At 46.3% G+C, this 25,193-nt stretch overlaps 2 protein-coding genes across 5 annotated transcripts in view; one reads left to right on the top strand and one right to left on the bottom strand.

The window, feature by feature from the left end:
* Window positions 1–15,052, top strand: part of Tcp11l1 (t-complex 11 like 1) — a 34,266-nt gene extending 19,214 nt beyond the window's left edge. For all 3 annotated transcript variants that reach the window (XM_036185725.1, XM_036185724.1, XM_036185723.1), the window contains 5 exons: window positions 4,154–4,290; window positions 6,479–6,675; window positions 9,026–9,207; window positions 11,723–11,895; window positions 14,383–15,052. In XM_036185725.1, the coding sequence (XP_036041618.1) occupies window positions 4,154–4,290; window positions 6,479–6,675; window positions 9,026–9,207; window positions 11,723–11,895; window positions 14,383–14,585 (892 nt within the window). In that variant the 3' untranslated portion in view covers window positions 14,586–15,052. The remainder of the gene's footprint in view (window positions 1–4,153; window positions 4,291–6,478; window positions 6,676–9,025; window positions 9,208–11,722; window positions 11,896–14,382) is intronic.
* A 6,130-nt stretch (window positions 15,053–21,182) lies between these two features.
* Window positions 21,183–25,193, bottom strand: part of Cstf3 (cleavage stimulation factor subunit 3) — an 86,954-nt gene continuing 82,943 nt past the window's right edge. Inside the window, exons 18-21 of one of the 2 annotated variants that reach the window (XM_036183737.1) lie at window positions 23,145–23,298; window positions 22,398–22,492; window positions 22,234–22,294; window positions 21,183–21,888 (exon numbers count right to left, since the gene is read on the bottom strand). In XM_036183737.1, the coding sequence (XP_036039630.1) occupies window positions 21,686–21,888; window positions 22,234–22,294; window positions 22,398–22,492; window positions 23,145–23,298 (513 nt within the window). In that variant the 3' untranslated portion in view covers window positions 21,183–21,685. Of the gene's footprint in view, window positions 21,889–22,233; window positions 22,295–22,397; window positions 22,493–23,144; window positions 23,299–25,193 lie in introns of those variants that run through there. The other variant, XM_036183738.1, reaches the window with a different exon arrangement.

The raw sequence follows: 25,193 nt of genomic DNA, 5'->3' as shown, positions 1-25,193 counted from the left end.
CTGTGGGTGACCTTAGAGAGCTGCCGGGACTGTTTGCAGTAGAGATGGCTTGCCTCTCAGGACAAGTGGGCTGCTGTGGATTTGTGAGCTGGACAGAAGAGCAGGAGGAGGGCTGCTCCTCCAAATGCACCCTTTCCTGTACATTGAGAGGAAGGCTGTGGTTCTGAAGGGCCATGGACCTGGGAGCACATTCGATCCGATTTCTGCTCTTGTGCAGGGCCACATCTACACCCGGGCCTTGGGTTCTTTTTTTTTTTTTTCCTTGATTTTTCTTTGTAGCCCTGGCTGTCCTGGAGTTCACCTTGTAGACCAGCCTGGGCTCAAAGATCCAAGCGTTTCTGCCTCCTGAGTGCTGGGATTAAAGGTGTGTGCCACTGTGTCCAGCAAGCCTTAGGTGGTGGTGGTGGTGGTGGTGGTGGTGGTGGTGGTGGTGGTGGTGGTGGTGGTGGTGGTGCTGCTGCTGCTGCTGCTGCTGCTGCTTCTTCTTCTTCTTCTTCTTCTTCTTCTTCTTCTTCTTCTTCTTCTTCTTCTTCTTCTTCTTCTTCTTCCTCTCCTTCTCCTTCTCCTTCTCCTTCCTTCCTTCCTTCCTTCCTCCTCCTCCTCCTCCTCCTCTTCCTCCTCCTCCTCCTCCTCCTCCTTCTTCTTCTCTTCCTCCTTCCTCCTCCTTCTTTTTAATGTGCTTTGGTGTTTTGCCTACATGAGGGTATCAGATTCTCTAGGACTGTTACAGGCAGTTGTGAGCTGCCATGTGGGTGCTGGGAATTGAACCTGGCTCCTCCGGAAGAGCAGCCAGTGCTCTTAACCGCTGAGCCTTGAGTTCTTAGCTCCTGCAGGCGGGCACTTGGCTGTCCTTAGTCATAGGCCAAGCAGGATGGAAGGCACTCTCAGAAGCAGGCCAGGAGTTTGTCTTTGGGTCCGGAGTGTGAGCTAACAATTATGCCACTGAACTAGAGCATAAAATACCTCTTAAAACACAGAGAAACGGGGAAGAGGGAGGGAGAAAGGAGAACGTTAATTTTTGTTCTTTATTTTGTTTGAAACAGGGTCTCTCTATGTAGTTCTGGCATTTCTGGAACTTGATATGTAGACCAGGCTGGCCTCAAACTCACCAAGATCCTCCTGCCTCTGCCTTCAAAGTGCTGGGATTTAAAGGTGTGCACCACCTCGCCTGGCTAATTTTCATTCTTTGCTTAGAAAGTGACTCAACCTATGTAAGCCTGAACACCAAGGAGCTGCAGCTCAGGTCAAGACCCCGTCCTTCCTCTGCCGCCAGGAGGGCTGACCCAGAGCCAAGGAACACGTGCTGGGCTGCAGAGGCAGTGTCCAGTGAGGAGCAGAGAATGAGGGTAAGGGGCTGCAGAGGCAGTGTCCAGTGAGGAGCAGAGAATGAGGGTAAGGGGCTGCAGAGGCAGTGTCCAGTGAGGAGCAGAGAATGAGGGTAAGGGGCTGCAGGGGCAGTGTCCAATGAGGAGCAGAGAATGAGGGTAAGGGGCTGCAGGGGCAGTGTCCAGTGAGGAGCAGAGAATGAGGGTAAGGGGCTGCAGGGGCAGTGTCCAGTGAGGAGCAGAGAATGAGGGTAAGGGGCTGCAGAGGCAGTGTCCAGTGAGGAGCAGAGAATGAGGGTAAGGGGCTGCAGGGGCAGTGTCCAGTGAAGAGCAGAGAATGAGGGTAAGGGGCTGCAGGGGCAGTGTCCAGTGAGGAGCAGAGAATGAGGGTAAGGGGCTGCAGGGGCAGTGTCCAGTGAGGAGCAGAGAATGAGGGTAAGGGGCTGCAAAACACCTTAACATTTTGCACTTTTTTTTTTTCTTCCAGACAGGGTTTCTTTGTGTAGTCTTGGCTGTCCTGGATCTCGCTCTGTAGACCAGGCTGGCTTCGAACTCACAGAGATCTGCCTGGCTCTGCCTCCCGAGTGCTGGGATCAAAGGCGTGCGCCACCACTGCCAGGCACATTTTTCAGTCTTTCAAGCCATTAGTTAAGTGTGTGTTTTCCAAATTTGTTTTACTCTTTAGAAAAGATTGTTATTTTCTTTTTAATTATATTTATGTCTGTCTATGGGTATATACATGTAGTGCAGATGCCTGAGGAGGCCAGAGAGCTACCCAATCTAGGTGCTGGGAACTGAACTAAGGTCCTTCCTCTGATGATTCTAGTGCGTGTCAAGTTGACATAAAACTAGCACAACACAACTGACCCTTTGTCCGCTTGATACACAAACATCACTTTTCTACTAGAACCTTTCTCATTTATGTGCAAAATGGCACAATAATATTAATATTATAATGTAAAACGTAAATAACTTTAAAAGTTCCACGGTCTTTACAAATTTAAACATGTTAAAAGTTCAGTCTCATCAGCCAGGCAGTGGTGGTAGATTCCTTTGATCCCAGCACTCGGGAGGCAGAGTCAGGTGGATCTATGAGTTCAAGGCCAGCCTGGTCTACAGATGAGTTCCAGGATAGCTAGAGCTACACAGAGAAACCCTGTCTTAAAACACAAAACAAACAAACAAAAAAGTTCAGTCTCTTTAAAATATTAAATCCCTAAAAATCTAAAATCTCTTTAAAAAACTCGAAGTCTCTCAACTATGGGCTCTTACAAAATCAAAACTAAGTTAATGCTCTTTTGCTTTCAGAGGGAAGAACCAGGGCACAATCACAAACAGATCAGAGCAAAACCAAACTCCCACTGTGTAAATCGTTCAGTGTCCAATATCTGGGATTCCCTCATGTTTTGGGCTCCTCCAAAGGGCCTGAGCCCTTTCTCAGACCCTACCCTCTGCTACACTCACAACTTTTGGGCTTGGCCTGGCTGCACTCCACCGTGGCTCTGACTGGTTTGGGTGGTTGTCCTGTGGTTGTGGCATCTCCAAAATCTTCTGCTGCAACTGGGCTGCACTTTCACCAAGAGTGTCTCCTGGGCTCTCTTGATGGTTCCAAGCCTCTGCTTCTCTGCATGACCCCTTCCATCCTTGGGCTTCCCTTCCATTCTGGCCGCCCCTTCACCAATGAAGGCCTCCTTTACACTGTGTGAAGATGTATCACTGACTGGTTTAATAAAAAGCCAATAGCTAGGCAGGAAGTATAGCAGGGACTTCTGGACAGAGAGCACTCTGGGAAGAAGAAAGCAGAGTCAACAGACAGATGCAGAAGAAACAGGATGGGCGTAATGGAGATGAGGTAATGAGTGTGTGAAAGAACACAGATTAAAAACATAGGTTAATTTAAGTTATAAGAGCTAGTTAGAACAAGCCTAAGCTAAGGCTGAGCTTTCATAATTAATAATAAGTCTCTATGTCATTTTTTGTGAGCTGGAGACCCAAAGAAAAAAATCTATCTACACATCTTAATGAAGGTGTTTTCTTAACTGAGGCTCTCTTACCTCTCATGGTTCTAGTTTGTGTCAAATTGTCGTAAAACTAGCCAGCACAGGTCCTCTGGAAGAGCAGGACATGCTCTTCACCACTGAGCCATCTACCAGTTCCCCAAATTCATCTTCTTAATCCACTTTTCTCATGATTTTCCAGATTTCTTTTGCTGCCCTTTCTAAGATGAGACATATATCTCTTTTCTGCTGTGGAACAATCCTTTTCTACACTATGAATATGTGTTACTCTTATTGGTTAATAAGAAGCTGACAGGCCAGTGGCTGGGCAGGAAGTTAGGCGGGAAAGCCAAACTGAGAATGATGGGAAGAAGGAGGACAGAGTCAGAGATGCCAGCCAGCTGCCAAGCAAGCAGGATGTGTAAAAAAAAAAATGAGGTAACAAGCCATGAGCCATGTGGAGCTGGAGAGATAGCTCAGAGGTTAAAAGCACACTGGCTGTTCTTTCAGAGGTCCTGAGTTCAGTTCCCAGCAACTACATGGTGGCTCACAACCACCTATAATGAGATCTGGTGCCCTCTTCTGGTGTGCAGGCATACATGCAGACAGAACACTGTATGTATAATAAATAAATAAATATTTTTAAAAAGGTAAAAAGAGTTAGCTAGTAACAAGCCTGAGCTATTGGCCAATCATTTATCTTTTCTATTCAGCTTCTGAGTCACTTATGTGGGACCTGGTGGTTGGGACAGGAGACTTCCACTTACACTTTTCCTTTAAGCTATGCTTATGTCACTGTTGCCTGTTTCTAAATCTTTTCTCTTTTTTCAGGGCAATCTTTTCTGTGTTGGACCTAATGAAAGTAGACATGGCCAACTTTGCTATCACTAGCATCAGACCTCACCTCATGCAGCAATCAGTTGACTATGAGAGGAAGAAGTTTCAGGAGGTGTTGGAGAAGCAACCGAGTAAGTTTAGTACTCCATTGCACCTTTTCATTGTTGGCTTTTGTGTTGTATTTTAGCTACTGTAGCTCGTTGTTACCTAAAAGCCAACAACTAAGTCAGATGCTGCCGTAGGCTTTTAATCCCAGCACTCGGGAGGCAGAGGCAGGCAGATATCTGAGTCTGAGGCCAGCCTGGTCTACAGAGTGAGTTCTAGGACAGCCAGGACTACACACAGAAACTCTGTCTTGAAAACAAAAACAACCAAACCAAAACCAAAAATACCCCAGAAAGCCAACGGCTGTTTCTAATTCAGACTAGAGTAACCAGGAGAAGGAAAGCATGGGATGCTGTCAAGCTTCAAAACCAAGATAATAAGAAATAAATCAACTGACAAACAAGAGCTGTGTGGGTAGACCATGAGAGTAAAAATGAGGAGAATGAAGATTACTAGATTAAATATTTCCTCCCAAGGAAAACAACCAGTTTCAGTTAAATTATATTTCAGGTCTTGACCTTAAAATCATGACAAATGTCTTTTAATTAACTTTTCTCTGCGTATGGGAACAGCAGGAAGTTCACTAACTTCTTTCTTCCTGCAGAAATCTGTTTTCACATCCAGAAAATGCCGTTTTCACTCTCTATTGTTGTTTGTTTGTTTGTTTGTTTGTTTTTGAGACAGGGTCTCAAAATATTATGTAGCCCTGGCTAGGCCGCAACAGTGCCTTTCTAGTACCAGGATTAAAGGCATGCAGCACCCCACTCGGCTTCCGTGTTGTTTTGGAGACGGGGGTCTTGCTCTGCAGCCCAGGTTGGCCCTGTGTTCTCTGTGAAATGCAGGCTAGCCTTCAACTATGGCAGTGTTCCGCCTTTGCCTCCCCAAGTGCTGGGAGGAAAATGGCATTTTTACAAGCCTCGGATGATGCAGGTAAACGGCTGACTGAAGAGTCTAGACGAGTTGTGTTTCCAGGGCGCTTTCAGGTGCGGTGTACGACGAATTTCATGTAGCACAGCTTTGCTGAGGAGGAGATGGAAATGGCCGTCTCTGAATAGATTGTGTTGCCTGACCGGGTTGTTGAATTCAGTGGCCCCCAAAGTTTAATTCAGGTGGATGCTTGGGGTCTGGGGTGGGGGGGTGGGAAGAGGAGATAAAAGTAGCAGAAGAAAATTGGCTGTCACACCGTTCAGTCTGTCTGGTGCCATGGTGCCTGCCAGGAGGCACCCAGGGACACGGTGTCATAGGCTAAAGAGTGGGATAGCGTCATGCTCAGAAGCTTGGGTGCAGTGAAGGCTTCATTGCTGAAGAGGAGCCTACTTGTCCAGTACTTGTCCACCGGGTTTCCAGAGCCTGGATGCCACAGAGTGAGGCTGTCTCTAGAAGCTAAGGCAGGGTGAGGCCACATGGCTCAGTGGTCAGGACCAAATGGAGAACTTTGTGCACCTGGGAAGAGCTGACAGCCACTGGAACCCCAGCTGCCTGTGTGGTTTGAAGGAGGCCTCCAGCAGGGCTGCAACTCTCCCAAGGGCCCTTTTTACTCAGAGTGTGTTGTTAGAGGGTACCTGCTGTGCTACTCAGCTTAGGAAAGCAGCGGGAGCTGTAATGACCACTGAAAGCCACAGAGGGCTCCCCATGCAGTGAGTACACACCAGACACCACCGGCTGTGTGGAATCCTGACTGGTATGTAAGCCCTCAGTGTAAACCTTTGCTACACAGGGAAGTCGAGCTGGTGTCTTGTCCTGTTTGTCTGGGGGCCAGAAGTTTACCATCCCTCAGAACTCTAGTCATCTGGGCTCCAGCCACATCGAATGCAGTGGTCAGATCTGGAGAAGAGAGGAAGGAACCAGGGGCAAGGCCTGGCTAGTGAGCTCTGTCAGCCTGGGAAACAGGTGTCCTGCATTTTTTTTTGTTTGTTTTTCAAGACAGAGTTTCTCTGTGTAACAGACCTGGCTTTCCTGGAACTCACTTTGTAGCCCAGGCTGGCCTCGAACTCACAGAGATCTGCCTGCCTCTGCTGAGTGCCAGGATTAAAGGCGTGACCACCACCTTGTATTCAGATAGACTTGTCTGAGCAATACTGTGATCTGATTGAGTTCTGTGGATTCCGAAGTTCATTCTCTGTCCTGGATGTCACTGTAGGACCACTCTTCCTTAAGGTAATTCCAAGTGTCCCTGCAAGTGTCAGGGTGATGAATGCAGCCCTATTTCCACAGACTCACTGGACTTTGTCACCCAGTGGCTGGAGGAGGCCTCCAATGACCTTTTGACTCAGAAGTACAAACATGCCCTGCCGGCTGGGGGAGGGGCTGCTGGCTCTGGGGATGCTGCAGTGCTGAGCCCTGCTTCTGTCCAGAATTATGCTTACCTGAAGCTTCTGAAATGGGATCACTTCCGGAGACCTTTCCCAGAGGTAGGTGCTGCTGGCATTTAACTATTCATACTTTGTCTCCTGCAGCTCAGCTTTTCTGAATGAATCCTGGTATTCTGATATAAATCACAAAGTAAAAGATCTTCTTTTCATTTGAAGTTGTGATTACTTCTTTATGAATGTTTCAGTGTACAAAATACTGGGTTTCGTTGTGATGTTTTCATATATATTACTGCACAATATTTATCTATTATCATCCCTTTGCTCTCTCTTCTGTTTGTCCCCTTTCTCTCCAAATAACCCCGCTTCTGTATTTGTGTGTGTGTGTGCTCTGCATGTGAGAAAACATGCAGTATTGTCTTTCCCCTTCCCTGTTATTCCCTCTTGTCCCCTCCCCCTCTCTTTGAGAAGGTCTCTATGTGCCCTTAGCTGTCCTGGAGCTAGCTCTGTAGACCAGACTAGCCTCCACCTCCCAGCCACCGCCTGTCCCTGCCTCCTAGTGCTGAGATCAAAGATGTGCACACCACGCCCAGCTTTCTCTTTCAAGCTCCTTCTCCCTCAACAGTCTCCCTTTGGCTTTTATCTCACACACACACACACACACACACACACACACACACACACACACCCTTCAATGTGGATTGTGCCTATGAGAGAAGAGTGTGCTTATTTCTGAGTCTCTCTCTCTCTTGAGACACACAGAGAGAGGGTCTTACTGTGTAGCCCTGGGTGGCCTAGAATTCACTATGTAGTCCAGGCTGGCTTTGAACTCACAAAGATCTACCTGCTGATGCTTCCTGAATGCTGAGATTACAGGTATGAGCCACATGCCAGGCTAATTTTATTCTTTATGGCTGAATGAAATGCCCCTGTGTGTATGAAACACGTTTTCTTTATCCCTCCTCTGTTGCTGGGTGTCTAGACTGAGTCTATATTCTGGTCATTGTGAGTGATGCTACAACAATCATGGATCTAATTCCTCCTTAGCTTGTACCATTCAGTGGTTTCTTATGGATGCCTAGGGGGCCAGCCTCGAGGCAGCTCAGGGCTCAAAGGAAATCCACAGCATCTGTGTGTACTAGACTTTTATCTGAAGGGGTTAGGGGAAAAGACACTCACTCTCTTGATGGTTTCCTTCAGACCTTTTCTTTATTCTTCTTTTGCATTCTCTATTCTTTATTTTCCTGGTGATTTCCTGCTCTCCTTCTTGATGTTTTCCTTCTAACTCATTTTCACTGTATTTAACTCTATCTCTATTATTTCCCTTACAGCTTATATACCCAGCAAAATCTTTCAGGCAATACAAAAATTACAATGTGGCTATGTTCTGTTTTTCAACTGAATGAATACAAGTAAAAAACAGCATGCTTTCCATATCCCTTACATGATTAAACATTTTACGTATTAGAGGTGAAAACAGATTATCCCAAGAACCCACATACATTCCTATCCAAGCAACTTGTTATAGATTAACTGTGTGAGCAAGCAAGGTGTTCTTCTCAGTCATGTATTTTACTGGCAGGCTGTGTCTTGTGGTGACAAAGAAAGGGCCAATCACGTTATTACTTTTCTTGAGGAATCACAGACCTACATTTTTTTTTATAGACTGGGTTCTTTAACATGAGAGGCAGCCCACCTTCAGGTGGCTTCGTGTGGTCATCAGTTCGGCTGTCTGTCATTTTTTATTGTTTTCTTTATCTCCTTACCTGAGGTGGTGGTGGTTATTGTTTGTTGGTTGTTCCGAGACTGGGTCTCACTTTGTATCCCAGGTGGCCTTAGACATTCTCCCGACTTAGCCTCTGAGTGTGTTTGTGGGTGGGTGGGTGGAGGGGTGGAATTTCTCGGCTGAGCCACCGTACCCAGCCTGCCCAGCGCTTGAGTCTCCTTTGGGCTGTGTACCAAGGTGAATAACTGTAGCCTCTGCCTCAAGGAATTCCTCCCCCGTGTCAGCACGGTGACTTCCTGGTTTGTGGGGGGAAAGATGGGGTCTCAGGACTTGGATGCTTCCCTTTTAAATCTGGGACACATGGGAAGGCGCTGGCTACTCCAGCTCCATCTTACCCCGCCCTTCCTACCTACCCCTGTACCTCCTACGGAGATTGTGGCTGGCAGCCAGCCCCTGCTCACCGGGTTTCTTCATCTTTCAAAAGGGAACCCCCTGTTTGCACAGCCTCAAAGAGTAAAGGAGACTTGCCTGAGGTCACACTGCTGTGAGAGTAGAGTCTGGATTTATCCCCAGGCCTGCCTCAGCTGATGCTCGGAGCTCTATCTGCTCTGAAAGGAACCCGGGAAATCTGAAAAGGCGCCACAGGACAGATGGAGGTGTGGCGCCACTGCCCTCTGCTGGCCAGCTTGAGTCTCTGCTCGGCAGTGACGTGTATATTCATTGCAGACCGTTTTGATGGACCAGTCTCGTTTCCAAGAACTCCAGTTGCAGCTGGAGCAGCTGGTCATCCTGGGGTCTGTGCTGCTCGTCACACTCAGCACCGCCGCACCTGGGATTTCTGGCCACACTGACTTTGCTGAGGAACTCAAGATGACGGTGAAGATTCTGCTAATGGACATGCATCTGCCGTGAGTGGCTGGGGCCCTACAATGGATGGAATTGTGGTGTACTATGGGAGTTTCCCTGTGTGAGGCCTTTAGGAGCATAGGAAAGACTTTACCTACCTGCAGTTTAGGCATGGATGTCATGTCCAAGTTAAGGGAACTGTAAACTTAACAAGGCTCTAAGACTGTGGTTTTCAAATGTCTGCTCAGGGTCCACAATGAGCAATTCAGTTTCTACTGTGCCTAGTACACTAACGCATGTGGAACTGCAATAGACACCCCCAAGGTGGGATTTACCCTATGTTTAACCTCTTTTTTCTAACCTGGTCTTATTTACCAATCAACCAGCAAAACACCCCACTGCCTTCCATTACTGAATTGCTTTCATAACCAACTAGCTGTGAAAACCACCTTAAAGAACCCAGAGTGACCTGTGCCTTGGCCCCCAGGACAGCCAGTTGCTCTAGCTGTGGCTCTTGGGTGAGAAAGATCACAGAAGAAACAAACTTTGCCCCTCCAGGGAGCACTCCTAACATTACCCCCTGCCCTTTGCACATGCCTCATAGACATCTTGTGCCTGCCACCAATGTGTCATTTTATCATGTATCAAATTTCACATTGTGAAGTCTCCAGCAGGTGCTGTCTCCATACAGCCAGTACATGGCTCCCATGATTCATGGCACATAGGGTGGGTTTGAATAGTTTCAGTAAGCCCTGTGTCTGACAAGGCCCCATGCAGAGACACTAAGAGGGTACCCCCACTCTGACCTTCTCATCTGTCTAAGTTAGGGTTTCTACTGTGGGACGAGACATCATGATCATGGCAATTCTTATAAAAGAAAACATTTAGTTGGGGCTGCCTTAAGTTCAGAGGTTTAGTCCATAGTCATCATGGGGTTGGGGTAAGCATGGTAGCATGCAAGCAGACATGGTGCTGGAGAAGGAGCCAAGAATTCTACATATCTGGATCCATAGGCAGCAGGAAGAGCAGGAGCCACTGGGCCTGGCTTGAGCATTTGAGACCTCAAAGCCCACCCCCAGTGACACACTTCCTCCAACAGACCACACCGCCTAATGCCACTCCTTAAGCATTCAAATAAGAGTCTGTAGGCCATTCTTTGTTGTTTGTTTGTTTGTTTGTTTGTTTGTTTGTTTTTTGAGACAGAGTTTCTCTGTGTAAAAGCCCTGGCTGTCTTGGAATTCTGTAGACCAGGCTGGCCTCAAACTCACTGAGATCGGCCTGCCTTTACCTCCTGATTGTTGGTATTAAAGGTGTGCACCACCACCACTTGGCTGACCATGACATCATCCTTTCAAAAGGATTGTACTGCTGAGTTTGTACAGTAGGTGGGTGTGGCCGGTGCCATTTGGGCCATATTCGCACACTGTGGCAAGTGGTTGACTCAGCCAAAGACGCTGCTGGCCTGAGGCCTATGCTGATGCTATTGCCCAGGTTCAGCCTTTGGCCATCCCCTCTGTTTCCTGCCAGTGCAGACTTCCTGGGAGCCCTGGCTGCTTGGCTGTGTGGAGTAGCACCAGCTGTGAGTCGTGGGCCTTGCACCCTTACTTCCCAGAAGTGCTATAGCTCAGAGAGGCTCTCGACCCAGAAGACTGTTGCTTTGCAGTTACACGGAGTGAACAGCCACTAATGAGTAGCTGTGAGCAAAACTGCTGAAAAGAAGGCATTCTCATGGCCTCCAGCAGGAGCTGTCCACAGCTGTTCCCAAGGATCAAGGATATCCGTTTTCTCCTTTGGATTGTCTTCTAAAAATACCTAATGTAAGCTGGTCATGGTGGCCAGTACTTGTGATCCCAGCACTTGAAAGGTCAAACAGGAGGGCCAGGAATTCATGACTAGCCTCGGCTACCTGAGATCCTGTCTCAAAAACCAAACCAAAACAAAGTAGCTGCAGAGGGTCGGGGATATACCTCAGTAGGCAAAGTGCTTACCAGGAATGAGGTTTGGGGCTTGATCTCCAGCGTGGTAAAAAGAAACCAGGAGACAAAGGGGTACTCAATAAAAAGAGTTTTATCCCCACTCTTGTCCCATAGCTACCAAATTTCTGGTTTCTATGTGTTCCTCTGGAGGTGTTTGAAGATAGAAGTTAGTCCCAAGGTTACTCTGGCATGAGTGAGACACTGTGCCCTGAGGCCTGGAGATGTAGCTCTGTTGATGAGGGCACGCCTAACATGTATGTGTGTAACATGCATGGAGCCCTCATCCTCAGGTTTTATAGATCTAGTGTGGTAGCACACAGTTCTAATCCCAGCACTTGGGAAGTAGAGGCAGGCGCATCCAAAGTTCAAGGTTATCCTTAGCTACATAGTGAGTTGTAGACCAGCCTGAGCTACATGAGACCCTGTCAACAGACAAAAAAAACCCTCTTGGTATGATACACAGGGATGCACAGCCTAGGAGGTGAGGAGCAGGGAAGAAAGCCACAAGTCCCCACAAAACTCAGTGCGGGACAGGGCATGTGATGGGCACTTTGTATTCCTGAGGCCTTTGTTCTGGCTCCCTTTCCCTTCTCTGTTCCAGTTCCTTCCGTCTGGAGGATGCTCTGACTTCCATTGGGGAGAAGGTGTGCCTGGAGGTGAACAGCTGCCTCTCCCTGTGTGGATCGTCTCCATTCTCCATCAACAAGGAGACTGTCCTCAAGGGCCAGGTTCAGGCCCTGGCCAGTCCTGACGACCCCATTCGCAGGATTGTGGGTATGTTTGGGGAACGGTCTCTCAGAGGGCGTCTTAGTTACTTTCTGTTGCTGGAATTAAACACAATGACCAAAAGCAACTTGGAGAGGAAGGGAGTTAGTTCATCTTAGAATTGTCAGGGTGTACTCATCACGGAGGGAAGTCAGGACAGGAACTCAGGGCAGGGACTGAAGTAAAAGTCATGGAGGAATGTTATGTATTGGCTTGCTCAGCCTGCTTTCTTATATAGCTCAAGAAGGCCTCTCTGGGTGGCACCACCCACAGTTTGCTGGGGTATTCCACATCAGTTGTTAATCACTAAAATGGCCAGGTGTGGTGGTGCGCCTTTAATCCTAGCACTTGGGAAGCAGAGGCAAGTGATCTGAGTTTGAGACTGGCTTGATGCAGAGACCCAGGACAGCCAGAACTGCACAGGGAAACCCTGTCTTGAGAGAGAGAGAGCGAGAGTGAGAAACGCCTCCAGACCCGCCTGCAGACAATCTGATGGAGGCATTTCCTCAGTTGAGGCTCCTCTTCCATGAAGACCTTAGCTTGTGTTGACAGAAGAAAAAAAAGATAACCAGGAGAGAGGGGCTGGAGGACAAGCCCTCAGAAGAAAACTGAGGGCTGGGCATATGGTTCAGGCCTTTAACTCAGCACTCAGGAGATAGAGGCAAGAGGAACTCTGTGAGTTCAAGGCCAGCCTGGTCTACATAGTAAGCCAGAGACGCATAGTGAGACCCTGTCTCAAAACAACCAATGATAATTACAGCAACAGTCTGAGAGGGTTGATGGCTCATGAGTGGTTCTGAGGAGTTCATCACCAGTGTGAGAGGCTGACCAAGACTGACTTCAGTGTCACAGGCCTTGACTCAGATCCTTGTTACTAAGGTATATTTCATACAAAATGAATAATGTGGATTTTTTAAAAACTAAGACAGTTCTTTTCAAGCCTGCTTTATCCCAGCCCTGCATTAGCCACAGTTTAATCTGTGGCTCATTGAAAAGGAGGCTTCTGCAAATCATAGAGATTTGTACTCCCAGGGAAGGCCTTTGAACAGCCTGCAGCCCTCATGCTGCTCAGGTCTCACCATGCTTCCTGACAGCAGTGCCACTTTCAGACTGCGTCCTGGCAGGAATGACACAGGACCCCTGTAGCAGGCCTTCTTTGGGGCCACCAACCAGCTCCCAAATAAAGACGCAGAGACTTCCTGTCAATTATGAGTTCTCAGCCTTGTCTTATGCTTGTCCCGCTCGCTCTTATAACCTAATTTAACCTGTGTTTCTCCTCATCTACCTTTTGCTTCAGGGCTTTTTACTTTTCTTTCCTTCTGTATGTCCGACTCCATGTTTGTCTGTCTGGTGGCTGCCTGACTGGCTGGTCCCCAGTGTCTCCCTCTCATTCTCCCTCATTCTCTCTCCATTCCCTGGAGTCCAGATCTCTCCTCCTACTTATTCTCTCTGCCTGCTGTCCACAGCTACCCCTCTACTGCCTAGCTGTTGGCCATTCAGCTTTTGACTAGACCAATCAGGTGCCTTAGGCAGGCAAAGGAATGTATCTTTATATTATTAAACAAATGCAGCATAAACAAATGTAACACATCTTTGCCTAGTTACAGTAATATTCCACAACAGACCTCCACTTCCAGATGGGTTTCCAGCTCTGGGAACCTCAGAAGAACCAGATCCCTTTAGGAATGGAGAGGTGTAGGACCCAGCTGTCAGTGTGCTTTTTGTTTGTGGGTTCAAAGGTACCAGTTTGTACTTGAGAGTGTACTCCAGTTCAGAAGGCAAGGCAGGCAGTTTGAAAAATTCATTCATGTCTCTAGAATGGCTAGAAAGTATCAATGAGATGACTTCTGTGGTCTTCTACTGTGGGCATCCAAGAAGGAAGCATATGCTGAGCCATGAAAGACAGAGTGTGAGTTAGTGGGACAGCACTCTCCTCCTACATCCCTCCTCTCTTTCCTTCTGACCTTCTCAGTTATAGAAACTGAACTCAGGGCCAGGCACCCACCATGGAGGTGCACATTCAACCCTCTTTCCTTTTTCCGAACAATATTTTTCTGAGATTCTGTTTGTTTATTGAGACAAAGTCTCTGTAGGTCATGCCCAGCCTAGATTTATTTTTGTGTGTGTGTGTGTGTGTGTGTGTGTGTGTGTGTGTGTGTGTATTCAAAGACCAGTGCTCTTAGGGCAAGCCATCTCTCCAGCCCCAGATTTGAACTTGTTCCTGCTTTACTTTTCTTTCTTTGTGCGTGTGTGCTCTGTGGCCATGGTCAGTGTTAGCCTCAGTGTCCTGCTCCTCTGAGAGCAGAGCAGGCCAATGCTGCAGACTCCCTGTGTGCATCTATGTGTTCTTCACTGCTGAACTGCAAAGTTCTGCAGATCTGATCTGGGGTGACTAGGAAAGGCCTCCCCCAGTTACTAAAGTAACAGACACCGAATTGGACATGTATAATGTCACCCTGAAGGAGACACCCCTGATCACTCTTCTTTCCACCACAGAGTCCCGAGTTTTTACCTTCTTGGAGACATACCTTGCCTCTGGTCATCAGAAGCTATTGCCTACAGTGCCAGGGGGATTGGGTCCCATTCAGAAAGAGCTGGAAGAAGTTGCCGTGAAATTTGTGCGCCTGGTCAACTATAACAAGATGGTGTTCCGCCCTTACTATGATGTAGTCCTCAGTAAGCTCCTCCTCCGCTCCTGAGGAGGCGCACAGCTGCCACAGCACCGCCTCTCCTCAGAACCCGCTCTCCCTCGCAGCGCCATTGCTGCGGAGAATGGCATGTGGTACACTCCGTTAATGCGCTGGTTCCAAAGGGAAGACTATCCCGTGCTGCCTAGAAAAGACTGGCTGAAGAATGCACTGAGTTCTGTTTTGAGGACTGTACTACGAGTGCAAGTTTGCAGACTCGAGAAGCTTCCCTTCTCTTGAGTTTACAGGTAGCACTTAGCTTTCATCAGTTGGCTGCCGCCGTCTCTGCTCCTGCTGCATCAGGCTGGAGAGCCAGTTCTCCCAAGGAGCCTGGGGCCTTTCTCTCTTGTGGGTCATTCCTTCTCAGATACCCCGTGCTGAGTCCTAGCCATGACTCATTCTGTCACAGTCCCCCTACTCTTCCTGTGAGTGTTTTTTTCTTTTTTCAAGACAGAGTTTCTCCATGTAGCCCTGAATGTCCTGGAACTCGCTCTGTAGTCCTGGCTGGCCTAAACTCACTGAGATCCCCCTGCCTCTGCCTCCTGAGTGCTGGGATTAAAGGCACGTGCCACTGTGCCTGGCCCCTGCTGTGTTTTATGACGAGGCCATCTATAACCTTACAGTGTCTCTCCGGCTCATCTCCACCTCTACCTATTCATTGCTTCTTGGGTCCAGCCTGGCCAGCGTTCAGAGCCCTTTTGTTCCACAGAAGTTACTCGATAATTTATTTTGTCTTTTTTTTTATCATTATTATTTTTGAAACAGCATCTCTCTATATATATATACCGCTGGCTGGCCTGGAACTTGTTTTGTAGGACAAGTGGACTCAGACTTGCATCCGCCCTCCTGCCTCTGCTTCACACATGCTGGGATTACAGGCCTCTGCCACCATACCTGCTGGATAGAACTTGATTTTTAAAAGCTTATTTGTTGGCTTGGGATGTAGTACACTGGTTACCTGGCTGCCTAGCATGGACAAGGCTCTGATATGGATCTCTTGCATTAAACAATGAAAGATGTACACACACACACACACACACACACACACACACACAGAGAGAGAGAGAGAGAGAGAGAGAGAGAGAGAGAGAGAGAGAGAACGAACAGGCATTGAGAAGCCATAAGCCCTTGTAGCTTCAGCTACTTGAAAGGTAGAAAGATTGTTTGTGCCCAGGAACTCAGAAGCAGCCTGGGTAATAAAGACTCCACCTTAAAAGAACAAGGACAGAAATGTTCTTTCTACAGAAGTGTTCCTGAGCCAGGATGGCAGCAGCTGAGGCTTATGGAGCCAGGCATGGTGACATGTGCCTGTAATCTTCGCTCTAGGGAGGCCCAGGCAATAGAATTGCAAGTTGAATTTGCTAATCTGGACTACCTAGTGAGAGTCTCCTTCAAAAGCAAGACAACATGCTGGCCAGTGGTCGTGCACACCTTTAATCCCAGCACTCAGGAGGCACAGGCAGGCGGGTCTCTGTGAGTTCAAAGCCAGCCTGGTCTACAGAGTGAGTTCCAGGACAACCAGAGCTACAGAGAAAAACACTGTCTCAAAAAAAAAAAAAAAAAAAAAAAAAAAAAGAAAAGAAGGAAAAATGACCACACTTATGTATGAAGTCTAAAGAAATGAAATCCTTTTACTTTTAATCCTTAAAAGATAGATGTATATAGTTTAGTATAACAGGAAAGAAGAGAATAACCCACTGTGATAAATACACAAATGTGCTGATGGAATTCTAATTCAGAAATTAGATTTAAGTATTTCAGATAAAATAGCCCACCCTCCCTAATTTAGATAAGGAAGAAAATTCCCCAGTATTTGAGCAGAATTCTTAAGGAATTTGAGTGACCAGAACTGGAGTCACAGTCTTTAGCTGCTTTGTGGGTTCTGGGAATCAAACCCAAGTCCACTGGAAGAGCAGCCAGTGCTAACACTGAGCCAGTTCTCTAGTCTAGTCCCAGGATTTATACAAAGGACTTGGATCTGCTTGTAGGAACTCAGGCGGAAATGATAAGATCATTATTAAAGGGACTTCTAATCTATAGTGATATGGCAAATTGGAAAATAAAAAAGCTGGACTGAATGTAATTGTCATCTCAGCATTTGGGTAGCTGAGACATGAGTATTGAAAGTTTGATACTAGGCCGGGCAGTGGTGGCACACACCTTTAATCCCAGCACTCGGGAGGCAGAGGCAGGCAGATCTCTGTGAGTTCTAGGCCAGCCTGGTCTATAGAGCGAGATCCAGGACAAGCACCAAAACTACACAGAGAAACCCTGTCTTGAAAAACAAAAAGAAGAAAAAGAAAGTTTGATACTAGGGGAGGGAGGGAGGGACAGATGGACAGACAGACAGAATGAGAATCAAATGTACCCTCTTGTCTCAGGCTCCAGAACCCCTGGTCACTCCAACAGGGCAGGCTGACTGCATTTTAGATGAGAGTACTTTAAAAGAACAGCTCATCTCTTACGGTGTGTTCAGTGAGGCCAGAGGAAGGTTTGGGGAAAGAGCTCACTGGCATCTGTGCTATTGAGGCTGAGACGCCCCTTACCTGGATGCAGCACTGTTGGCCTGCTTCATCCTGTTTGGAACTTTTACTCCCTCCCAGGGTGAGGAGCAGAGCCTCTCTTCCCTCTGATGCAGAAGATGCAGTCGCCACTTCAGAGCTGATGTTCTGACAAATAAAACTTGTCTGGAGATCAGAAGATGGAGCTAGCCACTAGTTAACCATAGAGGCCAGGTGGTGTGGCTCACGCCTTTAATCCCAGGGGAGGCAGAGAGGAAGTGATAAGGTGGTTTGGTTTGAGAGTCCAGAGAGGTGAGAAGTCACTAGTGGCCGCCCCTCTGCTTCTCTGACCTTTCAGGTTATTACCCCGATATTTGACTGGTTTTTAATTGATAAAACTAATTAAGTTCACACTTCACATAGCATTCTTCTAAATCCCTAAAATGCTAAGAGTTAACACATTCCCCCTCCTGGTTCCTAACCTGGTGGAGTTGAGACTGAGCAACTTGAAATTTTGATGCATAAATAAAGACCTTTACAGACTCCCAGCTCAGCACTTGTGTGTTTTCTGCTACTGGAGTTTTGTTTGGGAACAAAAGAGGTGTGGTTCATGGCCATGGTTTTCACGGAATCATTTGGTGCTTTGGGAAAGTGATTTGCCTAATTTTCTTTCCGAGCTTCTCCTAGGATTAACATGAGAGCCAGAGGAAGTCCGCTCCAGTCATCTACTCAAGCATTAGCCAGCATTTACTGTGGGTTGTATGGTGTGGTGGAAGCCCGGGCCGCACACACGCCGCACACACGCACTTCGCCAGCACACACGGTCATTACTCAGTCATTCACCAGTTATTTGTAGGTTCTATGACATAGCTTAGTGGTAGAATACTTCTCGAGCAGCACAAGGCCCTCGTCCTTAAAAGCTTCGTGATAATTAGATTTCACTTAATTCCCTAACAGATTTATGGAGATGTGTCTTTTTGTGAACTGCTGTTTAGTTGTGCTCCAACCACAGCCGGGCAGAAGCAGGCACAGTCAGCACTATCCAGCCTTTTAGAGCTGATAGTCATGAATAGCAAGAGCAGAAACTGCAGCCTCCTTGGCTCTCACTTGGGTGGAAAGGTGAGTGGATTCTCAGCCAGGTGTTTTGGGTTTATTTATTTATTTATTTTGCTAAATTTGAAGCAGCAGATGGGATTATCTAGCTACACAACTGTAAATGGAGGCTTTTCTCTGTCTTGCCCCATGCCACAGCCATTTCCAAATAATCACTCAGAGGCTTATATTAATTATAAATGTTTGGCCAATGGCTCAGGCCTATTACTAGTTAACTCTTACATTTAAATTAACTCATATTTCTTTTCTATACTTTGCCTTGTGGTTCCTGGCTTGTTACCTCATTTTCTACACAACTTGCTTCCTTGGCGAAGGACTGGCATCTGCCCCAACTTTCATCCACTTTTCATCACCAGTTTGATTGTATGCCTAACCTTGTTCTGCCTATTGGCCCAAACAGCTTTATTTATCAACCAATGAGAGCAACACATATTTACAGCATACAGAAAGACCACTGCACAGCACACAACCCAATATAAACACATTTCAGGTAATGAACCTTACTGATACATGTGTTACTGATTAGCTGTGTTAAGTGAGCGAGGTGTAATAGAGCACACTTTTAATCCCAGGTGTAATGGAGAGGTGGAGGCAGAGGGATCTCTTTGAGTTCAAGTCCAGACTGATCTACAAAGAGAGTTCCTGTCCAGCCAGGGCCACATAGTGAGAAAAAAAACATCAGGACTCTGTTCTCTGTTATGTACTAACTCATCAAATCCCCTATTTCCACCTTGAGAATAAAGCAATAACCATGGTCATTTGCTCCCTTCCACCTGACGATCTGTGACAGGATGGTGGACTGTGCTTCTGATTCAGATCTGGGTTTAGGTGAAGCATTACTCTATTCTTTATCATTAAACATTCAGGAGTCAGATACCAGGAGAACCTGAAGAATAAGGGAAGCAGAGAAGCCACCTGTCCTCTCCTACCTCCTCCGTTCATTCCTTCCTCCAACAAGGGTCAAGATCCCTCTCTGCCCTGCCTTACTGCTTCCTGTCCCAGCTTTCCTCAGTCCTCCAAAGCCTCTGTGGTTAATTTTGATCAGCTAGTGGCTAGCTCTGCCCTCTGACTCCAAGCAAACTTTACTTTTTCTGGAAATGCATCAAGAGGAGGTCTGTTTCCTTGGTAGAAACCAAGGAGCAAAATGTAGTTCTTCTGATATGTTTTTCCTCACTATAATTTGCTTTATTGTTTTTGGGTTGTTGTTGTTGTTTTTTCCTTCAAGACAGGGTTTCTCTGTGTGGCTGTTCTGTAACTCGCCTCTGTAAACTAGGCTGGCCTCACAGATCCACCCGCCTCTGCTTCTTCCAGAGTGCTGGGATTACAGGCACATGCCACCATGGCCTGACTGGGTAATTAACTTTAGTCTCTTAGCTGATCTCTAGCTCATGAGAAAAATGTACACAAGTACCTTTTGAAATATACTTCAGTAGAGAATGAGCTAGTGAGTCCTTAAAGAATTTCATACTGACATTGCTTTTAAGAGAGATGCAAAAGCCTGGCTTAGTAGTACACGCCTTTAATCCTCGCACTTGGGAGGCAGAAGCAGTTGGATCTGTGTGAGTTTAAGAGCAGCCTCCTGATCTACACAGTGAGCTCCAGGACAGCCAGGACTATATAGATCCTGTTTCAAAAAACAAAGATGAAGTAGGGATTGGAGAGATGTCAATTAAGAGCACTTCTTGCTCTTGTAGAGGGCCAGAGTTCACAACACCTATATCAGGGGGCTCATAACTAACTACAACTCTAGTCCCAGGGAACTGACACCCTCTTCTGGTGTTCATGGGTACTGCATGAACACAGTATGCACACACACACACACACAGAGAGACAGAGAGAGAGAGAGAGAGAGAGAGAGAGAGAGAGAAAGAGAAAGAGAGAGAGAGAGAGAACCACATGTGACTCCAGTTCCAGGGGAACCACCACACATGTGGCACACATACATCAACAGAGTCTTTTTTTCTGTGTGTCTGCTACATGTGTGTTTCCTCATCCCCAATGTCTTTCTTCAACTGTAAAAAAAAAAACCCAAAAACCCAAAACCAAAAAAAAAAAAAAACCTCAAAAAAGCAAAAACATCAATCTCCCTTAGTGTTGAGGAAATGACATTCATATTTAAATATTTACAAAATGCTTAATTTTTTTTGTTGTTTTTTGTTTGTTTGTTTGTTTGTTTTTCGAGACAGGGTTTCTCTGTAGCTTTGGTGCCTGTCCTGGACTAGCTTTGTAGACCAGGCTAGCCTAGAACTCACAGAGATCCACTTGCCTCTGCCTCCTGAGTGCTGGGATTACAGGCGTGTGCCACCACCGCCTGGCTGTTCCAATTTTTTTGATGTTGTTTTCTGATATTGGTTGTCTCTCAGTGGTCACACTGCTTGTGCAGGCCCATGCTCTCCACCCCAAACCCCTTCAGCCCAGGATAACCTTGAAGTCAATATGGGATGACCTTTAATTCTTGGTTCTCCTACTTCCCAAGTGCTAGGATTACAGACATGTACTACCATGTTAGGGAAACACTCAACCTTATTCATCCTTAGCCCTTAATGTCTCTTAAAAATGTTTCCTATAAGTACCAAAAAACCCAAAACAAAACAGAAAATGACTTTGCAACGTACTGTTAACATTTACTATAAATGGTATTAGATAAATAATATAGCATCTGTATCTATGATCATAAAACATGAAGAAGCAGAAGAAATATTGGGGAGATGGCCAGTAGGTAGAGGGCTTGAGGATCTGAATTTGGGTCCCTAGTACCTACATAAAAAGCCAGTCCTATAATCTCAGCACTGGGGCAGAGACAGGCAGACCCTAGGAACTCTCTGGCCAAACAAAAAAGGAACACTTCTGGTTCAGTGGGAAACAGTGTCTGTCTCAAAAGAATACGAGTTACAGAGGAAGACAACCGAGGTCCTCCACTGGCTTCTGTGTGCACCCCCCATACACACACACAAACAGGCATGTGCACACACATTCACAAAGAAATAGAAGGAGGCATGCTTTTGAGGTCCTTTATTTTTTCAAAGGACCTTTTTAAAAATTGTAAACTACAAAACAGATGCCATATATTCTGCCATAAATAAAAACAAACAGGCAGGATTACATAAGCAAACTGAGAACAACTGTTTTTCAGAAAATGTGAAAATATTCTGCAATTATAAGCCATCCAGTTTTTAAAATAAAACTGTGGAAAGCTCACAAGTCTTCAAGCGGCACATACAAGAAGTCTTGAAGAGGAACGAGATGTGCCTTTGCCGTTTTGTCCTGTTCTCATATTATTTAAAACCTATTGTTTCTTAGAGGATAGGTCTGTTTCATATTCAAAACCCACACAGGCTTGTTTTTTCTCAAGAACCAGATGATGGAGGCACCAGTGACAACACAGCTTTGTCTCCAAAACCCTTGTACAAAGCACTGCTTCTTTCAAACATATGCCGGAAGAGGCAAAAGGACCCTGGGTAGAGTCTTCTCTCTCAGAGAGGCAGGTCTTGAAGCTCCTCATCGTATTCGCTTCTGCTGCCGTGCTCTGTAAATGTCATGAACGGGGGGTACCACAGCCCCCTTTTCTTCATCGTCGTCCGAGTCCTCGTTAGGTCTTTTGACAGCCTTGGTGAGCACAGCGCTACTCTCCACCGGGCCATTGCCTTCCACAAGCAGCTCTGGGGCCCCACCAGTGATGATCCTCACAGCTTCCTCCACAGCTACAGATGGAGCAAAAGACAGGGCAGGATGCTTACAATGGTGTGCCACAGAGGAGCGTGCTCATCCCATGCCCTGCAGCAAGCATGGACTATGCAGTCACTGCTGCATGTCACCAGCTGCTGTGAACCAGGAAAGGGACAAGACAGGTCAGACAGTGCACTAGCATGCTAGGATCTGGTGACATTAGATGAGGATATGTATGCCACTTTACTCCAGGGTGTCACCTACCACACTGCTGCAGACTGGGTAACTGGTTTTAGAGACCTCAGTGGAAGAGAACAATCCTTCCTCCTTGGGAAACAGTAACATGGACTCCACAGTGAAATGGAGCTTCTATTACTCACTGTTTGGTATCTTGCATCTTCGGAAAATTTCCATCAGTTCATCCACTTGTACAAAAGGACCCTATTATGACATGAATACATTTAATCTCAGTTAGCTGACAGGTTAACTATTTTGTACACGCAATGACTGTGGCCCACAGAGCCAGTGTGTACAGTGAACTCACCTGGAAGCAGATAGGAGGAGGGAGCAGTTTCATCAGAACCACAGCTGCAGGAGGCACTGGAAACACTCCACCAGGGACAGGGTGTAAGCCTGGGGCTGAGGGAGAAGGTGGGCATGAAACAAGTGGGGCAGTTTCGACACGAGCAAGTGAAATCAAGTGGCCTGCACACAGCAACTGTCTACGTCCCTGCTGCTTTCCTCTCCACACTTAAAAGGGTTTCAGTGCTTTCCCCCATGACCAACTGAAATGGGCCAGACAGGAAGCGCAGTGCCAGTCTCACAGGCCCTGGGAAGCTGACAAGTGACTTCATGTAAACAAGCCAGGGCTGGACTAAAGGACATTTTTGTCACTACTTCTGAGTTACACAATGTTTAGCAATCCTGTTATTCAACAGCACACTGAATCAGAAGGTCTTGGTCACAGAGGGGCTCCTAAGATTCACAGCTGTGGTGCAGATAACACGACCGACCACAGTCTGTCTCCAGCTGCTCAATAATCTGCATATGGCAGCTTTCATGAAAACTGCCGCTGGGAAATGGGCGACTGGAATCTGCTGCGCTCAGCACTGCTTTTTTTTTTTTTTTTTTTTTAAATTCTTAGCTCATCTGGTTCAAGGATTACTGTCAAGTCACTTGTCACTGTGAGCCTAAGTCTAACAATTAACCTACAGTGGAAAAGGCCAGGTTACATCCCCCCCACACCTTGGATTGAAATCAAACAAACCGAGGTCTCAGTACTGGGTCTTACGTGCTAAATGTCGTGGCTGAAATGGAATCATCTGCTGAGTGTCTGGCTTAGGGTACTCTGGTTTTCTATCCACTTCATCTTTCAGGACAGGCACTATAGAAGGAGCTACAACTGGGTCTGGAATTATAGCTGCTAGCTTAGCACGGGAGACATCCTGAAAATGTAGAACAGAAGATCCTAGACCTGAGAAGGGTCTTACAGAGGATTGTGCAGTTCTATAATCTTGAGGCTATAGCAAGAATAACTAGGTTATAAGCACGGGAAGCACAGAGAAGGATAAGTAGGAAATCTCATGATGGTACAGATTGTTCAGTATTCAACAAGGGAAGCCACTGGCTTGAAGGTTGACTAAAAAGTTTTAACTCAACCCCAGCTAAGAATCACTGGACTGACTCCAGGCAATGTCCTCGCAGGACAGATACAAGCCTTTTCGGAAAGAGTTGTAGGGATGGGCACCAAAGAGAGGGTGGGGTAATTTGAAGGAAAATTCAAGATTTAGGTTTTTTGTTTGTTTGTTTGTTTGTTTATTTGTTTGAGACAGGGTCTCACTATGTGTCCCTGGCTGTCCTGGAACTCACTATGTAGACCAGGAGGGCCTCGAACTCACAGAGACCTGCCTGGTCTGCTTCCTGAATGCTGGGATTAAAGGCGTGCGCCACCATGCCCAGCTGAGATTTAGACTTTTGATACCTCTCTTTGAACAACATCTCAGTTAAAGTGAAGAGCCTGGGTTAAGTGAACTCTTGCTTCATGAAAGCCAAGATAAGGATTCTCTGCACCTATCCTGGCTAATAGCATCTTGCTAATGCAGTGAAGGCCCTTAAATTGGTAGAGGGGAAAGGAATGCATATTGAGTGCCCTCATTTGTCAGGCTTTTTTAGCCAGACTGGATTTATCTCTGAGGCAATCAGTTAACATTCACAGCTGAAGCTCAGAAAGGATCACATGGCTAACAGGAAGTAGATCGAGGATTGGGAGCCCACCTCTGATCTTTTCAGCTCTAGTAGGACCCTCTCCAAAGGATGTCAGAGGACAGAACAGTTAACAGGTCCTATCCATTTCAGTCTTCAAATCTGCTCTGACACAGTTGGTGACATTGCTATTATGTGGGCAAATCTATCTGAGTAGGCACAGTAAATTGCTCACTCTGGTGTACAACTTACTATGCCACTGAATACCACATGGTAAAGTGCTCTAGTTTTACCCAAATACAAAGTGGAAGTGGAAATACAGGCTGGAAATTTATATTAAAAAGTAGCTCACTGGGCGGTGGTGGCGCATGCCTTATGAGTTCGAGGCCAGCCTAGTCTACAGAGAGAGTTCCAGGACAGGCTCCAAAGCTACAGAGAAACCCTGTCTCAAAGAAACAAATCAAAATAAAAAACAAAACAAAACAAACAAACAAACAAAAAAACACCAAAAAAAGTAGCTCTAGTTTGAAATAGTCAAAATTTCCTTCCTTCCTTTCTCTCTCTCTCTCTCTCTTTTGTTTTTGAGACAGGATTTTACTACGTATCTCTGGCTTTGATCTACAGTGATAAGAGATACACTGCCTATGTCTCTGGAATGTTGGGATTTAAAAGTGTGTACCACCAAGCCTGGCAACTACTTGTCTGGCCAAAAAATTGTTTTAAATTATATTTATGTGTGTGTATCATGCATATAGGTGCACATGTGCTTGTCAGAATTTAACTTGGTAGGAGTTGGTTCTCTCCTTCCATCATGTGGGTTCCAGGGATTAAACGCAAGTCACCAGGCTTGGTGGCAGGCTCCTTTAGCCAATAAGCTTTGCTGGCTCTCTTTATTTTCATTCAACTCTTTAAAATCACTTTATCCTAGAAAAAAATTGGCCTTTTCTAATAATTCTTAAATAAGTCTTAAAATGTCTGTGGTGTTCACTGAGAAGTAAAATGAGGTAGAAACTGTTCATTTTCTAATAGTAAAATGTGGGTTATTAGGAATCCTTTGTTTCAGAATAGGATTATGGGGCTGGTGCAGAACTGGATCATCCATCAAAGAAAAGGCCTAAAGCTGAATTATGGACAATTT

The sequence above is a fragment of the Onychomys torridus genome, chromosome 4, assembly GCF_903995425.1.
Source record: "Onychomys torridus chromosome 4, mOncTor1.1, whole genome shotgun sequence".
Classification (NCBI taxonomy): domain Eukaryota; kingdom Metazoa; phylum Chordata; class Mammalia; order Rodentia; family Cricetidae; genus Onychomys; species Onychomys torridus.
The sequence above is the reverse complement of the archived record's forward strand: the minus strand, read 5'-3'. Positions and strand labels throughout refer to the sequence as shown.